This window comes from Doryrhamphus excisus, chromosome 3 (genome assembly GCF_030265055.1).
Source record: "Doryrhamphus excisus isolate RoL2022-K1 chromosome 3, RoL_Dexc_1.0, whole genome shotgun sequence".
NCBI classification, from domain to species: domain Eukaryota; kingdom Metazoa; phylum Chordata; class Actinopteri; order Syngnathiformes; family Syngnathidae; genus Doryrhamphus; species Doryrhamphus excisus.
In genome coordinates, this window is record NC_080468.1 from 27,048,882 (window position 1) to 27,072,680 (window position 23,799).

Consider the following 23,799-nt stretch of genomic DNA (forward strand, 5'->3'; position numbering starts at 1 on the left):
CACGGAAAGGGAGGATGTGGTTCTTCACAAAGTCCATTTCCATTCAAGAATTAAGTGAGTTCTTCTATCAAATGTCCTTTTGAGATGAATATACCAACTGCTTTATTGTGCATTTGTAATGTCTTCTATTGTATTAATTATTGCCATTGCGGTGGTTCCGGTTTTCCGAAAGCCATACCGAGCTTTGTTGATTTTTTTGTATTTATCAATACATTCTTAGGCATGTATTGAAGTTTATTCCAGTATTTTTTAGAACTGAGGCAGAAAGTAGATTAAGTGATAATTGGTAAATATGTGTGTATTGTTTTTATTTATTTTTAATTAGTTTTATTTATGTTCTTTGTCATTGGGACACAGCCGCTTTGAACAGCTAAGCAGATGTACGTGAGGGGTATAATGAATTTAATTAGTATCCATCCATAAAATACTCAGTAAAGCAGCGACAACAATCCAACACAAAGAGCAAACAAACGGAAATAGTTCCACAATCCAAGGACGGTACACCTGAAGTAAATGAGTGAGTGAATCAAACTAGGAATAGGTGGGAGGGATTAACAAGGCATATGGAGCCCAAAACAAAGTAAGACAGGAAGTGATTACAAAATAAGGGTGTGCAAACAGGCATGAACTAACTCACGGATCGTGACATAGTTAGTGATGTCATATATTATGTAAGTATTAGGTCGCTAGTAGTGTGTTTTGTTATGATTATGTATATATGGTATGTATTCTACACGACACAATGGAGGAAGCACCATCATGATCCCTTCAATGGAACAATGAAGTATCAGGTTGTGCAGGGGCGTCAAACAGCAGCGTGCTATTGCATCTCTCACGGTAGAGTGCCCTCATCTGTGTGGTAAGGACAGTTTTTTTTACAATATTCAAATCTCATGTATAGATTTATAGAGTGACCATAAAATGTGCTGTATAATAATAATCACAATGATAACTATAATAAACCAAAAAAGCCAATAAATGACGTCAAATTGATCAATTTAAGCTTAGCTTCCCCACCCCTACTCAACTACTTCATAAAAACGCATCTACTTGCAATAACGGCAGAACAATAAATGAATAACAGTTTAATTTGGCTCCCTAAGAGCAGCATTTTAGCACTAGCCATAAGCATTTGTAAGCACCAATTTACCTGTGCCATTTACAACCATCACTGAAGGAGATCCCTAGAGAGCCCAAATACTGTTTCATTAAACTGTAATCCAATTAAATGGAATTCCCTTATATTCGGTTATGCAAGGGGGAAGACATGGTGGGGTATAATGTACAGACGTAGAGGTGGGTCAGCACCTTCATGTCTTGTTCCCCTTTCATTAAATATAAAACATGTCTACATAATATACTAGTGGGTATATTTAGAGCCGTTACATATGAGAAAGCACTTTGCACACACAAACAAACTCACCCTGAGTACATTATAGTGCTACATGGAAATGGCATTAGCCTTATAGCCACACCAGCCAGGAAGTGGTACACATTCAGCACAAATGCACGCACAAATCACGGCGCTAATCGCAGGGAGTTCACACTACGGGCCCTCGGCTAAAAGGCCCATAGAAGGAGAAATAATACGATCAAGAAGAAGAAAAATATTGTGCCTCGGTCATGAAATGCAGAGTGACAAAGAGGCGACAGAGAGGAGAGACACCAGATGAAAGATCCACATTTGCGACTGGAGGCGAGGAGCGGGGAAGTGGTGGTGGGAGCGTGGAAGAGGATAAAAAGCTGGTTTCAAAGTGGGAGTGTGGAAAGAGATTGGCCGCACTCAAAAGGGAAGACAAGGAATGAAAGGCAAAGGGGTGGTGGGTGGGAAGAAGAAGAAGATTCCGATGGATGTCCAACTGCAGAGGGAAAGAAGGGAAATGATGACACTAGCTATGCCCTCACTGGCCACTACATTAGGTACGCCCAAATCCCAAACCAGATTGTTTAGACTAGAATCGGTGTTCAATGATTCCGTGTAAAAACCAAGAGTTGCTTCGATGTGCAAGGAAGTTCACCTCAAACTCCTCTCAACTTCCTTCTCACTCCCAGCTAAAAAAATATATATATCTATATTGGAAAAATGATTTTCTCGCGAAAGTGTGAAGCAGTAATTTCAACACGGCACACATGAAGGAAGGAGGAGAGGAGGGCGGGCAAGACAGATTTGGAACATGGAACATTTCCAAATGGGGGAAGGTGAGGAAGACGGGAAATGAAAGGTTAAAATGTAAATCCACTGCTAATTTTTCAGTTTCACCTTTTCATCCCGGTAAATTCCACCTATTCCCTCTCTTTTATCCTTGCCACCGTGCTACTTCAATCATCTGCTGCCTCCTTGCCCTCGGGAACAGGGCCTTAAAATGCCTTTTTCCCCCCCCTCATATCCACCTGCTAAAGGGATGTTTCCCCCTCACAAAACCATGTTTCCATTAAAAAAATGCAAACTGTGTGTTTCCAAGTGGAACCTGCTGGAATGGAAAAGTGGCAGAAGTGTCTGGGATGGACGGAGAGGTAAAGTAAGGCTTGAATAAACACAAAGACGACAGCAGAAGTGGAAGAACACGAGACGGTCTATGGAGAGTGAGAGGAGGGTGCAGAGGATGGAGTGAGGATGAATAATATTTTCTTGAAAAAAAAAAATGTAAAAAGCAGGCGTCAAGGCTCCCCCATCTCATCTTGTGAATTTCATTAGATGGGTTTGGACGGCAAACAAAAGGCAACAGGAGCGAGAGGCGAGGCCTGTGTGATAGAGAGGAGGAAATAAGAAATTGGAGTCACTGTGGCATGAGGATGGCATTTTGACATCAATTTAGCAGGCAGCCAACAGGATTGTGCAGCAGACGCAAACGGAACATGCATGGGAATGAACAGCGGAAGAATCACATGAGTTTTTATTACTAATATGGTTATGGGATGAACAAACCTGCACAATATACAAAGCAGTTTTCCAATTATGCTGGTGGTATTTTTGGCAAAGTTTTTAATAAAGAAGCAGGTCTCCATTCTGTTTTTTTTTCCTACAGTATGCCTGGCGATTAGCCTGGTAATTAATGCCGGCTTTCCTTCTTATGAAGCAGATGGGCGGGTGAGGAGGGGAAAGCAAAATAAGCCTGGTGTCCAGAAGGCAGCAGTGAATGAGATGAGGAGTGATGCATATTTCCATTAAAGCTAACTTGCTAGCTGCAGCACTTTTTTTGGCAATATACGGCGACCACATCACATGAAAGCATCATTTTAGGGAGATAATGAATCATTAATGCATCCCACCATGTTAAATTTATGCACCAATAAGCCGCCGCCGCCACCACACAAGGATGCGCCACGCATAATTAACATACACAACAACAAGAGCGTCGTTACAAGGCATCTTTGCACATTTTGTATGGCACGCCATGCGCAGCAGACAATACAGATGATTCATTTCTGGGATGATAAAGTAAACAAGTGCTACGGTAACAATGTAGCTACGGTACAAGGAGCATTACATTATTCCCCACTACAGCGGAATCCGCCAACACCCCTCAGAGAGGCTGACTGATGTGAACATAAGCAGTTGCTGAAACTATTTAGTTGTGACATGGCTAAATACATAAGGAGAATGGTGATAATCAAGGATTTGTGTTTGTTGACATCATTGTGCATGTCTACATGCTTTCAAGAGATTACAAAAATGGAGAGATTAATGCATTTTAATGTGTAATTTAATTAATGAAATTAATCTTTCTCTAATCTCCACTAAAAATTGCCAGGAAAAAAAGCCCTCACTTTTAAGTAATTTCATCTAAATTCATTATATAAATAAATACATCTTCAGTCACAGTGTCTTGTAACACGCAGCTTGCAACACCTCTGTTAACTAGGGCTGGGATAATGCGTCAACATCGTTGATGACGTCTACTCAAAAATTACGTCGACGCAAGAACTGCACGTCGATGCAATCAAAAAATGGCTATGACCACCGCGGCATCAAGCCGCAGCGAGAAGAAAAGATCAGGCAATAGGATGTCAAAGGTATGGGTCTACTTTACACCTAAGGGTAACCATTCGGTGGTCGGTGGAGATGTCATACCATAAAAGCACTCCAGCGATGCACCAGCACCCGGGAGCTGCATGTGTGGAGGAGAAAACACCGTACGTTTTCATCTTTTTTCCTTTCCTTGTTTGCAATGATTAACCCCGTCATTCGTCCAAACCGCACCACGTAACTTGTGCTCAAACCTCGCACCCACAAAGCATGTGCCCACTCAAATACACACGGCGTGAGAGTGGTGGTGGAAAAAACAAGAGGGAAAGATAAAGTGCTCTTGCAGGATCACACGCAGTTGCTGTTATTTATTGTATTTATTTATTTAATGTTTATATTTGGATTCAGATTGTGGGTTTTTTTTTGGACAAGAGTTTTATTTATTGAAAAAAAAGTTTAATTCATTTATTTTTGTTATTATAGGATTCCAATACAATTCCTTTTTTAACTTGTTAATAAAAATATATCGGAAAGAAGAAATGTGTTTTATTCATGGAGATAAATTAGCATTAATTGCCGTATAGGTCAAATTATGGGGAGATAATCGCTAATCAAATCAAATCGGATTTAAAAATGAATCGTTAGGTTAATCGATGCATCGAAAAACTATTTTCTAGATTAATCGATTACAAAAATAGTCTGAAGTGACACCAATAGCAAATTATTTATTCTAAATTTAAGAATAGGTTTGAAACTGATTAGGGAACAAAGGGGAACGTAAGAAGCCAAAAAAGTACCACTTCCGCATGGACTGGGAGGAGAATATTTATGTATTAAGTCCTGTTGACTGCAAGGATCCATGGATGCGAGCTACCGTACTGTAATGTAAAGAAATGTTTCATCATTGTAACATTGAAGCCTCGTAAGCACTACATGTACTGTAACTTGTCTTTCAATATTTTATGACTAATAATTGGCCATAGTAAACCACAAAGCAGAGATCATTTATTAATTAATTAATATTTGCAATTGACGAGAATACTCCGAAACAATGAAATATAATTGTACTACTGATTACTACTGATTATATTATATTAATACTGTTGTAGTCGGTTCTAGTCCAATGTGAAGTACAGCTTTTTGTTGAAGCAGATAAATGGATAATGGAAGAGTGCAGACCTTTCATTAAGATGTATGCATTATTTACGCAGGAAATTAAGGACAATTCCCCAACTTGCAAGTGATGAAATGCAACTAGAGGAAAAGTGGAGTCTATTGGCGAAGCTGATGCATGAAATTTACTGTGTCCACTTAACACTAGGGCTGGCTTCGACTAAGGAGTTTCATAGTCAAACCTGATTGGTTAAAACACAGTACCTCTATTCATTTAATGACAGAGAAGATGCGGAACGTGTCTTGAAAGACAAGAACTTGCAAAAACTTCCAGTTACCAGCCCAATTTATTAAAATTCACTGTCAGGGTATCAAATGAAGTTGGTCTAACAGCCTTACCCGTTTTAAATGGCACACCATGTTGGTTGTCGTGTGATATGTAAGAAGCTGCTGACACAAGTTGCACTTCACTTTCTGGAGTCATCTTTAACCTTTTCAAAATACTTTCACACTTTGGATGAATTTTTCATTATGAGAGATAAGTGCATCGATGTTCATGGTCTTTCGTAGCGCTCACCTCAGCTGCTTTGGAATGTGCCAATGAAGCAGGTGATTTTATTAATGCATGCTAAGTATAGGTCTTCTGTTAAACACACAACATTTTCTATTCTTTCTTAAAGGGGACCTATTATGTCCATTATCGGCCCTTTGCATTGAGTTGTGGACTCCTACAGAGAAAGCTACACACGATAACCCGTAAAGAGAGCTTTGTAGATCTTCCAGAATCTGTACCTATTCATCAAATTGGATCAAATAGTCTAATATTCCAAGACACTCCTACTTAACGATGACAGATTTGCTGCTTGTTTGGAGTCGGTAAGTCAAAACCTTTGTTTTCAGGTCAAGGTTCGGTTCATTTTGAGTACAGCCAAGTGTTCCCAAACAGACGGTTTTAATGACAGAAGAGGTATTGCAGCCCCTTGGTGCTATCGCTAGCCAAAGGCAAGTCTGCACTGTATTTGTTTGCCGAGTAGACGCATGGCTAAGTTATTCATCGATCCTGTGCCTGACTTAATGTGGACTGTACCGCATGGGAAGATATGTGCTCCTCTGTACTGTACCAAGAAATATAATTACAAGTATTTGTAAAGTATTGTGTGATTTTAATTCAAATGATCTTCAGTGGACTTTTACAGCTCGCATCAGCAAGCTTTAGAGAGCAAAAAGAAGATCTGCATATTCATGAGCGTTTGGCCTCACTTTCAGCAGGAAACACCTTTGGCCCCGAACGCAACTCCTCAAAGCTTTTCACCTTTTAATTAATCTGATCGTTTTCTAATTCCATTTAAGTTGAGCTGAACCAAGCTTAGGATCAGGTTGCACATCAGGCTGAAGTAGTGTGTGCCTTTTGTTTCACAGAGCAAGTTTAGAGAAGTTTGGTTTGCTCACACTGTAACTCTGATTGATTGGCTTTACTTAATTGTCTAATTAATACCAAAGTGGCTTTGTGTGCCCTTGATTAATAGGAGCACATTAACTAAAACTCAGCATCATGCCACATTAGCTCTAGATTGAGTTTGGGGAAAATGACAAGCACCTCTTCGCCTGGCGGATGTTTTTCTTTATTTTAGGGCCGTCAATTGATTAAAACATTTAATCGTGATTAATCTCATTTAGTCTTTAGCTAGCTCATAATTAATCACAATTAATCATATATAGAAATACATTTCTATATATAATAAGTGCATGTTTGAAAGATCATTTTAACTCATTCAATCCCAACCATTTTTCATAAGCTGATTTTTCAAGGCACATTTGGGCAAAATTCATTAATTCATTCATTTTCTACCACGTTTCCTCACGAGGAACGCGGGTGGTGCTGGAGCCTATCCCAGCTGTCTTTGGGCGAGAGGCGGGGTACACCCTGGACTGGTCACCAGCCAATCACAGGGCACATATAGACAAACAACCATTCACACTCACATTCATACCTATGGACAATTTGGAGTCGCCAATTAACCTAGCATGTTTTTGGAATGTGGGAGGAAACCGGAGTACCCGGAGAAAACCCACGCATGCACGGGGAGAACATGCAAACTCCACACAGAGATGGCCGAGGGTGGAATTGAACCCTGGTCTCCTAGCTGTGAGGTCTGCGCGCTAACCACTCGACCGCCGTCATTGGCAAAATATCAAGCAATAAAAGTTTTTTTTTGTGAAAAGATACATTTCAAGCATAACTTTGAACGGCATGTCCGACGGAGCAGTGGTTGAATCCAGGTCGGTGTCTCACTTCCAAGCTCATCGAAAAAGCAATGAAGGAGGGTGACCACCTGATGCCCATTAGGAAGTTTGAAGCTCACCCCCTCCCACCCACGTCACCATACATCACCACAGCTTCAAAATGACTGATGCATGCATGTTAACATTCATGCCCAGGCATCTATATTCAAGCAGGGATTGATCTACCAAGTCCTAAAGCCTCAATGTATGAAAAACGCACAATGTACAACAAGTAGACATTGGTATGGTAAACTATCCATCACTCAAATATCAGTCTTTTTAAGCAAACCTCGTAATATATGTGTGACTAACATTACAAATAGAGGTTTGCAGAAACGCACACCAACTAATTGAAATGAAAACAGGATGTTGGAAAAATAAATCTTGACAACTTGTAAAAAATAAAGTCAGTTGAAACAACTAGGACTGCTCCCAAATACTGTAGCGCAGTCAGGCTATAGCTTATACTCACTTCCAGACACTCTTTTACAGAAACATACAGTACACACACACTTTTCTGCGTCTGGCAACTTCAGCGGCATGGACTTACAACATTGTGAGTTTTGAAACATCCAATGCCAGTTTTATTCTGTCCTCTTTGACAAACACAGCAAAACGCTAACAAATAACGCTAATAAATTCCCTTCACTGACATCTCTGAGAACTCTGTGTGTGCTTGCTGACTTCCGCCATTTGTCCCCACATACTAAGGTGACAACCTGTCAAAATAGGTGTCTTTGGATATGCCTTTCGGTAACTAGCAGCTCGTAACCGAAACTTTAGCTCGCGGCCGAGAGACGGAACATACTGTGGCTGAGAGACACTGGTTAGCTGGGGCAGTCATATACTAAGGTACCACTGTATAAATGGCAATACAAAATACCTCAAGTTCTCTTGCACATTCTGTAGCTTCTTCAGTTTCTTCAGTCCAGCAAGTGGCATTTTAGACTTGACGTACTCCGATGACAACTCAACTCATGACAGTCGATAAAAATAACTTTGGTCTTGCAGAGAGAGCCATCTGCCATGACTATGAAGATAAACATACCATTCAACATGCTTTCTTCTTTGTACATTTCTGCTCAGTATTTGTTCAGTTAATTTCTGCAAATGGAGTTCCATTCAGGCATTGTGGAAACGTGTTTCTCCACACTGGCTAAATACATGTAAACTAATCAGCTCCCATGCTGACGCACATTAACGCCAGTCTCGCTGCTGAGATTTCCATTCAGCAGTTTGAGCCAAACTAACCATGCAACATAATGTGGCGAGAGCGCAATGGGAAGGATTCCCTAGGCCTCGACTGACAGCAAAGCTCAGCCAGGCACCAGCAGCATACTGTAAGTAAAGCCAACTCTCTAGGCAGCCTTTGCAGATGTATACGGAATACTTGCAATGTGGAAGCACACCAGACCAATTATATAACTGCATGTGTGTGAAATCAAGTGTTTTTCCAGACAGGTTGCTCAGCATGATGCAGAAACAGGTAAGAGTGGTGGTGTGTGTGACACAGTGGAAAAGACTTCCTTCATGTTGGGCCGGGAGGGGTTTAATCTGTCATTTCACGCCGTTACATTCCCCTCGCAGGGCTCTGACTAAGAGGCTGCCACGTCGTTTGGACTGAAGCGATGGCACAGCGACGACTAGTGTGTAGAAGCATCCGTGTGTGTGTGTGTGTGTGTGTGTTTGTGTTTGCGCGAGTGTGTGACAAGCAAACGGCATTGGCAAAACATGAGCTGCAACTGCTTGCTTCACAAAGTCGTATCACTCCAAGCGAATCATTGTCGAGCAAAACCCCACCGCCCGCTTTCTCAAATGCAGGATAGCATCTGACAAGAAAGTGACTTCTTCATTATTGATACTCCCTCTTGGAATATGGAGGGATAAAAGTACAGCGTTCCCAAAGGACTTCCACATGCCTTCATCCTCGTCATGCTCTGTCCTCATGTTGGCGTCTAACCTTTGATACCACTCGACTCACAATCCCTGAGCGGGTGGGAGAGGCTTAGGAGGACTCCAAAAGGGGATTATGAGACCGAATGTATGGAAATTACAGTTTAATTTATCATTTAGGTCATGCTAATTTATGCAAATGAGGGCTTTTAATGCCAGCCTTGGGTTTCAAATGCTGGTGCCAGGATCACGTGAACACTTGCTGCAGCATGACTTGACACTCGTGACATTTTTGTGTCAAATTTCAGCTTTACATGTAATATTTTGATATTGCTACATTGGAATAAAGCAAAAGTTGTGGTGTTGAATTCTGTCTACCAAGATTTCAGTTGGAAAGATGACACATGCAATGCTAAATATACACAAGTTTGATGCTAAATATTTCAACTCAGCAGTTTTCAAACTGAGGGGGTGGGGTGGGGGGGCACGCCAGTGTGCTGCTTTGTGGACTGTGGTTGTGTGTAGACGTGCTGCAGCAGGCAGCCGTGTGGTTCCGTGTACAGCAGGAAATGGGGGGGTGCTTCAAGTAAAGTTTGCGAACCAACCAAGTCAATCACACTGTACACAAGGTATGAATAGAATAATGAAAAGTGGTGTGTGGTCATCTTTGAAGGGGCGTTGCCAGGGAGGGAGAGTTAAGGAGAGTCTCTTAATTGGAGACAACAACGATTAAATTCTCAAACAGACGTTTAAACATACAATCTTTTAGGTTATCCTCATTAGGATCAAGGGGGTATGCTGGAGTCTATCCCAGCTGTCTTCTGGCGAGAGGCGGGGTACACCCTGGACTGGTGGCCAGCCAATCACAGGGCACATATAGACAGACAACCATTCACACTCGCATTCATACCTATGGACAATTTTTACAATGTCTAACATCACTTAAATTTTCACTTTCACTTTCCTTTCTGTTGCTCCTGCTTCCTTCCTGTAGTGATATGCAACTATGTATTCTTCTGGCATATCCACATAACTCATTTTGTACTTTATTAATCATTTATGGAAGTGCGTCATAACCACGGACCGTCATAATGAATGTGTAACTGTAATAATAATAAATTGTTTTCCACTAATTCATTAATTGTTCATTACATTGTATTAAAGATAAAAATTACTGCTCTATACGTATGTGTAATGCTTTAAACTTCTTCTTTCAAAAAAATCCCTGCTGTATTATTGCACTGATGCAAACTTGGACAAAAAGGGTGAAACCAGTACAAAAACAAAAAAAAAACAGGCAATTCTAGCCAAAGTTTGTTTCTTTTAGCTATTATTGCTTCCCTACTAAACGGCAACAATAATCCCTATTCATTTAACAAGTGTGTTCTGTTGCCGTGTGCATTACAATTATTGCTCAGAAGCAGCTCAGTAAATGTGGCAACTGCAAAATTAAAAACAACAAAAATGCATAAATGCTTTGCAGAGAGGCGCCAACAAAAACATCTCATACTAGCTAAAACAATGAAAGCTGTGATTATCATCACGATGAGTATCTGTTCCATTATCATGAATCGCCACACACACACACAGACACCTTCTCGTCATCCATCAGCGTGCTTCTCAATCACTCACTGGACGCTTCGTTGCACAATTATAATCGCCTTAAAATGATTTCATAACTCATTGCCCTTCTAAACCCACACAAGCGTACAGCTGTGCTTACTCACATGCTTTTGTCTCCAATCCTCAGCGAATCAAAGCATAAAGGCTGATATGGCCAATCATTATTTAACACAGGACCTACTCAAATGCATAAACACACTGACAATCATTATAGTCATTATCAAGCTCATTGCAGTGCATCCAGGCCTGCCAACAATGCACTTACCTCGTCAGTGGCTGTTGCATAAACACACACACACACACACACACACACCTAGCATGTGACCACAGGAGTGCTGCCAAGTGTGCACCATAATGCTGAAGATGCCGAGTAAAGAAGCAGGAGGAAGGCAAGGATGAGGCCAAGGCAGGAGTGGGAAAACACATTCAATTATCCATGAGCGACATAAATAAATAACATTTGAGGGAAATAGACCAGAGGAGCCGAGAGCGGGTTAAGAGGGAATGAGTGTGTACAAACTGCAGCGGAAGATGGTAGCTTTAATCAACGTTGAACACACGGCTACGGGAAAGTGAAAGTAGACAAAAGGAAAAGAGGCTCATGGACCAAGTGTGTGACCGAAGCTTAGAATGTGTGACATGTATTAATGGCGCGACTCTACATCCACTCAAACATATCTAACCAGCCCAGGCCTGAACCTCTGCTCTGCTTATTCATTACGATATTCCCACTGCTGCCTGCGGTCACTCACCTCCTCTTCCGATTCTCCTCATGCCTCTTCCCTCCTGCTCATCCTCATTCTCTATTTTGTAAATGATTGTATTGTTTCTTTCTTCCTGACACTCAGTTGGCTCTGATGATGATGGAGAGCAAACATTTGAGACAAATTAGCTGGCCTATTGTGGAGCCATGAAACATCAATGCGTGTGCACGGTCTCATGTCCACACTTGACAGGTGAGGGAAGGATGAGAGCACACGGATGTGCACTGAGAAATGCAAGCCTGCAGCAACGCCTGTTTAGGGTGAATACGTATACACCTGTAGCCTGGCACGCATGCATGTTGTATTTTCCTTTTTTAAGGGTTAATTTACACCTGTAGCCTGGCACGCATGCATGTTGTATTTTCCATTTTTAGGGTGAATTTATGCCTGTAGCCCGGCATGCATGTATGTTGTATTTTCCTTTATATGCAGATTTTTTACCAAGAGGACACAAATTATATACATATGTGGAGAAAAAAAGTTCCCTGAGATACCAAATTGTATCAATTGTATCAATTGAGATACAACTGTAATCATCATCAGGAAGGTGAAAAGAGGTACTGTATTCATTCATATATTCATTCATTTTCTACTGCTTTTCCTTACGGGGGTCGCAGGGGGTGCTGGAGCCTATCCCATTTGTCTTCGGGCGAGAGGCGGGGTACACCCTGGACTGGTTAGCTCATAATTAATCACAATTAATCACATATAGAAAGACATTTTTATATATAATAAGTGTGAAAGATCATTTTAACTCATTCAATCCCAACCATTTTTCATAAACTCCCTCTAGGGACTGATTTTTGCAAGGCACACTTGAGCTATATTGACAAAAGAAAGATTCTATTCCATCTTCTATGCTGCTTATCCTCACTAGAGTCGTGGGGGTATGCTGGAGCCTAGCCCAGCTGATTTCAGACATTGGCAAAATTCATTCATTCATTCATTTTCTACCACTTTTCCTCACGAGTGTCGCGGGGGTGCTGGAGCCTATCCCAGCTGTCTTCAGGCGAGAGGCGGGGTACACCCTGGACTGGTCGCCAGCCAATCACAGGGCACATATAGACAAACAACCATTCTCACTCACATTCATACCTATGGACAATTTGGAGTCGCCAATTAACCTAGCATGTTTTTGGAACGTGGGAGGAAACCGGAGTACCTGGAGAAAACCCACGCATGCACAGGGAGAACATGCAAACTCCACACAGAGATGGCCGAGGGTGGAATTGAACCCTGGTCTGCTAGCTGTGAGGTCTGCGCGCTAACCACTCGACCGCCCAGAGGTACTGTAGTATGCTTTATATAATATATTTAACTCTTTGTTTAAATGATCTTTCTGTTGGGTGTTGCTATGCATTGCCTGCATTGACACTATAATGGATGGGTGCATGTAGACTACAGTACATATTAGCTAAATATTCATGTACTACATGTGAGTAGGGCCGGTGCTTAATACTCTTACAAGGATAGACTGATTTTTTATGTGCTGTCAACTTGATGAAGCCGTCCATTTGCTTATGTTCCGTCTACTTGCATACGCGCTTCCTTTCGATGCAGAACAGCGAGCTCTCTGGGCCCCCGAGAGTGAATGAGAAGATAATGCAGCTGCAAAAGGGAAGCATTGCCATCTATTCCTGCGGGGTCAGAGAGCTCCTTTTTCGGAAGCATGTCGTTTTCCTGCCAAGAGCTGGAAAAACTGGCAACACGGGATGGAGATGCTGCACAAAACGGTGTGGCTTCACTTCAAAATGAACTCATTTGTTTTCATAAAAGCTATCATGTCGTCGTTGTGGCTGGCGTAAACCCAAGAGGATGCATGTCAAAGATATTTCACTCATTTTCTCCACCATGAAGGTTAATGTCTTCCCCTCACGCTGTATGATCAGATTACATACACCATCAAGTGGGTTTTAAGACCAACCAGCTGTTCAGGTGGCAAAAAGTCCAATATTGTACAATAGTGTCTGAACTAAGTCTGCTGTCCAAAATCTAGCCTTGATGCTGGAATTTCGACAGTTTAAAAGTATCTTAGATAGTCCACTATTTGACAATTCCATTCGGAGATGTCTGACTCGACTATCAATTTTGCTGTCGATTCATATAAAAATGTAATGACTACATGGGGTGGTGCCCACGGCTTCTATTGAACATGTTTTTTTTGATTTGCTTAATTTGTGGTAATGAGAAATTGAAAATGACGTATGCGTTAAACAGAAGAACTAAACAGTGCTCCCTCGTTACATGGAACACCAATTGTGTTCTACATTCTGATTGGTTGTAGACCGTTGTCAAACTGCTTGTGCACCACTGCCATGCTTCCTCTTTGCTAGGCGCATTATGGAATACTGTACATGAATTTTCGGTTCATGGAGGACTACGAGGAGGAGTAAAATATAACAACAGGAGCAATATGCGGTAACAAGGGTACAAAAACACTACAGCCGTGACGAGGCATGTCATTGGAGTACATATGAATTTGAAATTGTCTGCATGTTAAACTACAGAAACATACTCTGTGTTCACAGTTCTGGCTTTCTGGAATGGGTTAAACGGAGTTTCATTATTTCTGATGGAAAAAAATTTATTTGGTTAACAACCGTTTTGGTTACAGTTGGACCTTCTGGAATCAAGTTTCCACCGAACATATACGGCATGATGTTATATCTGTGGACATCTTTCCCAGCCAAACACACACACACACGCATGCACACACCCACACACATACACATCAAAGAGAATTTCCATGATTGTGCAACACTAGCAAGAAGACAGATGAAAAGGTATTAGCATAATAGAGCCTTGCCTCAGTGCCTTTGGAGATCGTGTCTGAATGTGAGGCTGTGTTTATGTACGCATCTGTGAATGAGAGATGTGGCTTGTCTTTGTCTCGATTACACAACATGGTATCCCACCTACTCCCTCAAATGTGTATCCCTGTGTGTGTGTGTGTGTGTGTGTGTGTGTGTGCTACTACAGCAGCAAGAGAAGCTGAGAAAAGTGTGAGGATTTCTTGTGAGACAAAGGTGATGTCTTGTCAGCCTGGCGTCAGGTGGAAGAGGGAGGTAAAATATGTAAAGAAGAAAAGGAAAGAAGCAGATATTTCAGCATGCAGGAGATGTTGACAGGATGCACTCCAAAAATCTTGAGTGGAGGAGAGGAAGTTGTTATAAATGGCAGCTGTGTGGTCAAAACGCGTGTTGCAGAGATATTCAATTAGGAATATGAAAGGTCTAAACATGCCGTATAATTCAGTTTAATTTGCAGTTTCTAGTTTCAAAGCACAACATGACCATTACACAATATTACCACGACCACTTTCATCCTCTGACCTCAGTCTCTCTCCACGGCACCACTCTGAATAATCTATTTGACTGGCAGAATCATGTTACAATGCATGCCAATGGTTGGTGCACATGGTCTGTATTGCATGTTTTTCACATATTTTCCACATATTGTCTATTAATTACATGCAAAAATCCTTACATTTACAAAAGACAACAGGGTGTAAACACACTCATACAGCCTGAGTCGCCAAACTAGCCTGCTCTGCTTAGCTAAGCTCGCTAGCTTGTATTCAGAGATGAGTTTCAACATTTTTTTGGCAATTCTTCCCGATGTGTTAGGTCCGACATTTTTAGTTCAGGATGACAGGGGCAAATTGTGATGAGATTCCACCTCGATCGACAAGGAAATACGATCCTTCTATTCACAATAACAGCATTTCATCCGCATTAGTACATCCCAATGAGCATCATCTGTAAAGACAGGACCAAAAGAGAGCGAGAGAGAGCGAGAGAGAGCAAAGGGACCCTCCAAAAGGACAACCATCTCCGCAGACATCCACCAATCAGGCCTTTGTGGTCACTGAATACTTGTGGACCTCATTTAGTGAAGTTTTGTGTTGCGCATTTGCAATTATTACTATTGTGCAAAAAGTAATAAAAACTAGTTACATGGGCAATGCAGGTGTTATTTTGGGTACAATTTAGGCATAAGTCCCCACTTCAATCACAAGGGTAGGAATGCAACTTGTACGTAACCCGTGGAACACCCGTGCCAGTGACTTCTTTGGGTTTTCTTATTTTTTTGTGGTGCGTACAATTAATCGGATACAATTATAAATGTGGAAAAAGTTGCTGCAAATACTGCAGTGTGCATTTAAGACAAAAAAACATGCAAGAAAGCAGCAAAGGTTTTAAAAAAGGCACATGTAGAAGGCCTATTCAGGTCCTCTCCCATGTTGTATTGGAAAAGTACACATCAGTGACTATTATTTTCTTGTATGACCCTATTAGTTGAAGCTACCTGATCATAAAATCCACAATCATTGGGGTCTTACAAAGGAAAATGAGAGTAAATTCAGTGGTGGAGTATTCCTTTTTAAGTAAGATTCATTAAAGTGCTCCTTTCAGGTGGATTTCATTTAAAAGGGAGAGGTGGTGATGGTGGCAAAGAAATATGAAGCGTCACATGGAGTAAATGAGGCAAAGGTGAGGTTAAGGACAATAAGATCAGTACAAGAGATGAATGAGTGGACCGGTGACAGTGTGGAGGGAGGGGGGGTTAAAAGGAAGATGGATGTATGCAGGGGTGATGACGGGAAGGGAGGTGGTAGCCGCTGACCTCCAATAAGGCATCGAAGAAGAATGTCTGAAAGACTATCAACCGATTCTGCATCCAAGAGCAAAGCAGACGGACACACAAGACTAAGTCCTGCTGTGAGGACTGCTCGCACTCTGAGGAGGAAAACCAGCAGATGTAATCTTCAGCAAATAAAGCAGGGTTTTGATGCTCAAACATGGAATGAGGGGCACTTTAAAGAGGGGAGGGGGGCTTTAGGGGCTCACAAGCCTGCTTCCAGTCTGGTGCAGGGGATTGTGTTGTTGTCTTCAAATGCCCAGCTCTGCCAGGTTAGCGAGGAGGGAGTTCAAATCAGGATCGGAGTCGAGGAGAAAAGGTGCAGGATAAATAGATAGAAGGGGATGGGGGGGGGGGGGGGGTAGTTCCACACTGTGCTTGTGCAACCTGGGGGAAAGCCTGACAACTAATGGGCTTAAAGTGCAAATTTAATATACTTCCCCCTCATGTCTGCGGCTATGTTTCCTCCTCTGGTTGTAATATGAACGCTGGCCGCAGGAGTTGGACCTTGGCCTGAAAAGGGGGCCTGTGCAAACGAGATCTGTGGCTCGTCACATTCGCTACTTCACGCAGGACGCACTCGCCCCTCTGGTGCCAATTCAAATGACCCCAAAGCAGGGCACTTTTCTTCAGAGAGGAAACTACTACAAGTGTGCAGGAGGTTGTTGCGACACTGGTAGAGACGTGTGAATTTGAGGTCATCAGTAGGAAGAAAGACTGGATTGTTGAAGGGGGTCCTTTAAATGTGACTTTATAGTACACGTCAAGGTGCTCCACACATGCTTTATTGCCTCCTTATGGTGAAACATGTCACACCGTGTCATCTCAAGGTCCTAAAAGTCTTTGAAAGTTGTTATTTCAGCCCAAGTACAGTAAGAGAACTTAACTGGACATTGAGTATAATCCTGCTATTTGGTCGGGGGTATCCTCAGTCTGGCCTTGGGGGCCATTTTTACACTTTTACTGTTTGTACTTACAGTTACTTTACTGTAAATCATCACTATGACCCAAAGTTTGTGATTGGAGTACATTTTCTCATCTAATATAAGACTTAGAATAAGACTTGTCCCTGTCTCCACGATACCAGCTCATCAAAATGTCTGATTCACTTGTGATACTCTTCCTCATCTCTCGAGCACACCCAGCCTTTTATCTTGAAAAGCACTGCTGCCTGAACCGCTATATACCACTATTATTACTATTATTACATAGATGGATAGAAAGTATCTATCTATTACGTATATGGATCAAAAAAGATCCTCTGTGGCGACTCTGTAATCAGGAAAAAGCCAAAAGAAACAACAATAACAACGTCTGTGAATATTATTATCCATCCGCATCATAGTCTTAGGTCTAATCTTATCAATTAGCGGGCATTTTTTTGTCGAGGATACCATGGATACTACCATGGATACTATGCCTGTCACGATAACACATTTTGCCGGTTGATAATCAACCGATATTTGATCATTTCGACTTAAAAAAAAACAATTATCATTAAGATTATCATTCAAAGATCATTGTGTCATGGCATTGTTGTCATCGCCATGTCACATTTGAGCCACTAGACCAGAGGTAGGGAACCTATGGCTCGGGAGCCAGGTAGGGCTCTTTTGATGACATTATCTGGCTCTCAAGCATTTCTTACCACAATAAAAATGTATTTTTGCTAACATTTTTAAGTAAACATCACAGAAATCACTGTTAAATCACTGTCCATCTATTTTCTACTGCAATACGGCCGACCATATCCATCTTTCCTAATGATATGTTCCAGGTCAAACACCAAAACTTGATTATTACTGGGTAATGCTGTAGTCTACCTCGGTCATTGAGATGTCAAAAAAACATGTAAATGTAAACTTTCCTCCTTTAGTCAAATAGCTGAAGCTGCAGAACCAAGCCTTCTGGTGAAGATGGCCAAAAGAATGAAATACGTGTACTGAATACGGTTCAAAACTATGCAGCAGCAGAAGTTGCATTAATGGCAGCAAGTATTTGATTTATTATTAGACACTGCGCTGCTCACGAAAGTATGCTGGCCACACCCCATTGGCGTGGGGTAGTGTGCCTGGTCTACATAATTAGAGCCCATTATATCTAAAACTGTTGGTCTTACATAAAAATGCACACATTTTATTGCATTCAAAATGTATATGGCTCTCACAGATACACATTTTAAAATATCTGGCCTTCATGGCTCTCTTAGCCAAAAAGGTTCCCGACCCCTGCACTAGACGGTGTGACGCATTCCGTATTAGCTACGAATCGCGGCGCATCATCACATGTAAAAAGAACTATACACACATAGAAACGCAATAGGTGGATTAAAAATACACTACCAACGTATAATGCAGAATATTACCAACTACTATGTGGTAATGGTAATGGTTTTATTTCATTTGAACATGCATCAGATTACAATTGAGTGCATCTGGTACTTTTACAATCAGTAACTGTTACATTTGTTCACTTCCTGCTTTCCATAATACAGTTTAAGGTTTTTTTGGTTTTATTTTTAATAATGCACCTCGTACCAAAGTACAAGGTGATATGACCATACAATGTGAGCTCTAACCACGTCTAACCAACCCACATCTGCTTGCTAACTGCTAGCACTGTGTAGCCCCTCTACTGGCACAAAGAGGCTTAATAGCGGAGAAGATGCTCACTCTCTTCTGTGTTCATCTCATATAGCGCCAATGCAAACAGACACATGCATCCTCTAGTCATCTAGTCATCCAACAGATGGCTTACTAACTTATATGTCAGTTTATAGAGGACTCAAAATGACAGACCTGTATTTATTTTATCTTTCGATAAATTGATATATCCATTATCATGACAGCCTTAACAGATACCAACGACTATATCACCGCGTTTTTTTACATTCCCGCTATGCCCCTCCTCATTAGCAGTGTTTTGATAACCTAACATCCCCTACTGCCTCCCCAAACATGGTTAAGCAAAGTTTTGGCAAAAGTGTACGCTAATTGTGGACCAGTAATTGGCTTCACTTTTACAATACTTCTGGATTGTACATATTTTTTTGTATTTCCCTGGTTTAAGTTTAAAGTTCAGTCTGTGAAACCTGGATAATGTTCCTGTGTCAAGGCACCAGCATAAGCTACACCCACTCGCTCCTCCCTGCAAGTCCTCTTGTGTCACGGGACATGCATTTACATTTTATATAGTTTCATATCGTCATTATCCTGATACATCCCCCAAATATTGTGATATATGCTAAGGTCCATATCGCCCAACCCTAATGTGCAGATTATCTCCACACCCTTCAATTTATGTATATACTGCATGCATCCATCAGTTACACAGCACTGACTGACAGCATACAACATGCACTAATTAGAGCTGAGGGAGAGCAAATTTGCCACTTTGCAATTATCACTCCAAACTGCCACACAACAACAAATAGAAATAGAAAATGTTTCCACTGACTCAGAGATAATTAAGTCCAGCCAGCGAGCTAGGGCTGGTGATCAGAAAGCTTCTACAAAAAGCAGGCATGAGACGAGAGATCCATCAAGGGTGCTTGTCACGCCGTTTCTAGCAATGTTTGTGCTGCCAAGAGGGCGGGGGAGGGGGGGGTGCTCATGCAAATTCGGCACCTGCCAAAAAAAGTTCCTGATGTTGTTGTTGTCAGCATAATTCACCAATGTGGCTCATTACGGAAGGGAGAATGACTGACGGGCCTCACCAAGCACACAGTCTTCTCAACACAAGACAGGAATGGTATTTATGCTTTTTCATTATCTTTAGGCTTGCCCGCCACTTCCCTTTAACTCCATTTCTAATTTACAGTAAATAAAACTGCACCAGTTTCTCAGAAAAATAAATAATAATTAATAACAATTAGGGTCACTTTAAAATAAAGCTGCAACAATAGATCATCGTCACACAATTTACCTTTGAGTAAGCTCTGTGCAGCAGTAGCACTGCTTTACAACTCTCCCGTCAGTGAAAGATGTTTTGGTCCAATAGCCAAAGAGTCTTTAGTGAACACTCATTTGCATGTTGCTGTGCTGAAAATGAATTATGACTCTTGTAGATTTTTCATACGGGGCTCTAAGCGACATTATTTTCCACGCTCTTACATCAGACTTGGGTAGATACTTCCCCTACAATGATGTGTTTTGTCAGGCAGTGTCAGGTCAACTTTGCACTTTTGACCAGTGCTACAGTTTCAGAGCATACGTGTGACAAGGGGATGGCACTGGATTGTGGAGGAATGAACATATATGCTGTAAGTTGGTCCATTCACTTTTAAATGCTAAATTAGTGATAGGATGATACATCCAAAGTGTGTGAAGGAGAGATCTTTCCTTAATAAAAACAGCTCCAAAAATTCTGTACAATAACCGTGCAATTAACCATGCAATAACTGTGCAAGAAATCTGTGACTTGGTCAACATGTACACTACCGCTCAAAAGTTTGGGATCAATTGGAAATTTTTTTGGCTAGTCTGAGATATAGCTTTTTCTTGGCAATCCTGCCATGAAGTCTGAAGTCCTGAAGTGGCCGCTTCGTTGTTGGTACTGACACTGGTGTTTAACGGGTACTATTTAGTGCAGCTGCCAGGTGACAACCTGAGAGGCATTTTTGTCTTAAACTACACACTCTCAGATATTTGTCTTCTTATATATATTAGCCTTATGAAATTATTAACTTGCATCAGCAGCCATACCAGGAGATTGATGCAGAGGACTGACAGTTGTTGATAGTAGGCCTCTATGCAAAAATGGAGATCCTTCTTTGAAAATCTGAAATGGATACAAATGTTTGTGAAATGGAAAAAAATGTTTGTGAAATGCATGAAAATGTTTTTCTTTGGAAAACAAAGAAATTTGCAAGTGATTCCAAACTTTTGAGTGGTCCTGTATATACAGTCACTGTATATCGTGTATACAAATTCTGGTTTTATTCCCCTGTCTTTGACTCGAGTGAAGTTGGACCCCCACCTCACTCAAAACTCTGGTCATATAGTCTCATTTGTTTGTGCTACGTTTGTACTGTTTTGTGCTGGTAAAATGAACGTTTGTGCTGCTTTGGTTTTTGAGTTATTACAGTTTATAACATAGGTCAACCAAAGGTCAGCCAGCAAGGTCACCCCAACATTGCATTGAACCAAAGTGGTGCCATTTGTTTGTGCTGTTTTGAGCAGGAAAAATGAAAACATTTTCTCTGTTTGTTTTTGAGTTAATACAGTTTAGTCATTGTTGACCTATATACAGTAATCACGTATATATAGTACATTAGTTTTATTTAGCTGTCACTTTAGTCACCACTGTTTACTAGCAGGGGTGTCTGGCAAGATTCAAAGGTGAGCCAAAAGCCAATCAGACTGTGAGCTATGGCATCGCTATGGAAGTGTCAGTGTGTGAGGCACTATTAGAACCAGACATTAAGTGCTTTGCTCACACTGTAAACCTTGCAGTCAAAGCTGGCCTTGGGTTTTCCCCGTATCAGTCGGAATTCGGCAGCTACCGCGGTATTGATGCAAGCAGAAGTTGTAGTAATTCAACATTTGATTTTTTTTTAACCTTCCTCTTGTGTTAGGGTCGGCACCGACCCGTTTTACATTTTAATGCATAAAAACAATCACATCAAATTAGTTTATTGCATCAAGGTTTTTTGACTTTGTCAGGAAAGTCTATTTCAACAAAATAAAACCAAAAAAAAACTTTTTTTACTAAATTTTAAAATGGTCTGGTTGAAATTATGACCACTGTATTGTTAGGGTCGGTTTCAACCCAGTTATAATAATGGGACTATAAAGCAATATTTTGAGCCAAAACTGAAATCATAATAGTACAATTAGCCAACACAATGACAACCAGCTCCTCTTCTCATCATGTAAGCTTCAGGGGATTCTCATTTTGACCGCTTTTCTAGTATACCAGTACATCCAGTATAAAAATGTCCACACATGTGAGGTGAATTCACTCATTTGAGTGGCTGATTTCACATTTACAATTTGTATCATGGAAGGAATGACAAGAAGTACAGTGAACCAATATCTGGACCAAATTTTTGGTGACAATGAGGGAGAGAAAACAGACCAGCATAACCATTGAGATGAGAAGGAGGACAACTTGGAGTATGATCCAGAAGACACAGATGATGCGAGTCAGATGAAGAGGTTGCTGGTGGTGAAGCTGTTCTATATCTCTCAGTAATAGCCAGGTAACAAAAGAACCTTCAATTTATTAATATGATTCTTTTGAGGTTCATTTTACCATTTTTTGGAAATTGAAATCTAGGGGTATAGTGACAAAAAAAGGCCTACATGCCCACACCAAAAGTATTAAAACCAATATTTTCATGGATGAGGAAGCCTAAGAGGGTAACCGAGAGATGAGGAGCAAATTTGAATGTAACTTATTGTTTTTAGTGTATTTTATAGCTGATTTAATACATGGGTCAAAACCGACCCATTAACATAAGAGATGATACTAGAAAGCTAACACAAGTGGAAAGTTAATTCTTAACAAATATTAAAAATATCTGAAATTCTTTCTCATTCTGCACTGAACTTTTAGTATAAATATACAAATAATCAGCTGCAATCTACAAATCTATTTTACATGTCTTTCAGAGCTAAACAGCAACTCTCAGTGGAACACTACCCCCGTGTTTTGGTGGCCAGCATTAGAAGGGCAAGCATAGAGACTTCACTCGAGTATAATTCAGGCTTTCGAGAGTAGCTGCTCTCGCTTAGGGGTCATATTGTTCCATTACAGTACAGATAGAATTAAGATTACAACTAATTATATGCAAAACTTTACAAAATAGTGACATTAAAAAACTTCAAGTAGTTGAATCCATCAAAGTGAAACCAATTCCCAGTAGTCTACTCACTCTGTGATTTCTTCCGTCACCGTGTGCTCCACCTGGAGTCGGGAGTTGACCTCAATGAAGTAGTGTTTGCCGTGTTTGTCCACCAAGAACTCCACGGTCCCTGCGTTCTCATAACCCACCTGCGGCAAAAGAGAAAAACTATTTCATTTCCTCTACTGGTCTTTCATGGCTTCTAATGTCATCCATTCAGGCTTCCCTGCAGCGTTCCATCAGGAGCCTTTGATTTTTTTTTCCCCAATGTCAATTAACAGTATATAATTGTTCTTCTTTGATTCGGTAATGGGAGAGCGTGCATAAGTACTTGAGTGTGCAACTACTTGAATCCCACTCACTGTATGAGCACAAGCACGTGGATCATTACAGTTTGTGACAAATTCAATCATCTCCACTCACTTGAACATCATTCTGAATACGATAAAAAAATAAAAAGAACCATGTATTTAATGAAGAACATCCATTTCTGTCTGCCGGGCCAACAGATGTTTCTCTCTACTCAGAACCATTAGTATGTCCTTTTAATTAGTGCAGCAGTGAGCTTTGCAACGTGCTGCTGCCAAACTGGTGAACAAATTTATCCTTCATCTTGCGGGCTTCTAACAAGGCACAATATGCGGTCCGAGCCGCCCTCTTCAGGCTTT

At 41.0% G+C, this 23,799-nt stretch overlaps 1 protein-coding gene across 1 annotated transcript in view; it reads right to left on the minus strand.

Moving 5' to 3' along the window:
• Positions 1-23,799, minus strand: part of LOC131125146 (pyruvate carboxylase, mitochondrial-like) — a 215,252-nt gene that overhangs the window by 141,513 nt on the left and 49,940 nt on the right. Inside the window, exon 10 of the mRNA XM_058066386.1 lies at positions 23,162-23,280. Within this exon, the coding sequence (XP_057922369.1) occupies positions 23,162-23,280 (119 nt within the window). The remainder of the gene's footprint in view (positions 1-23,161; positions 23,281-23,799) is intronic.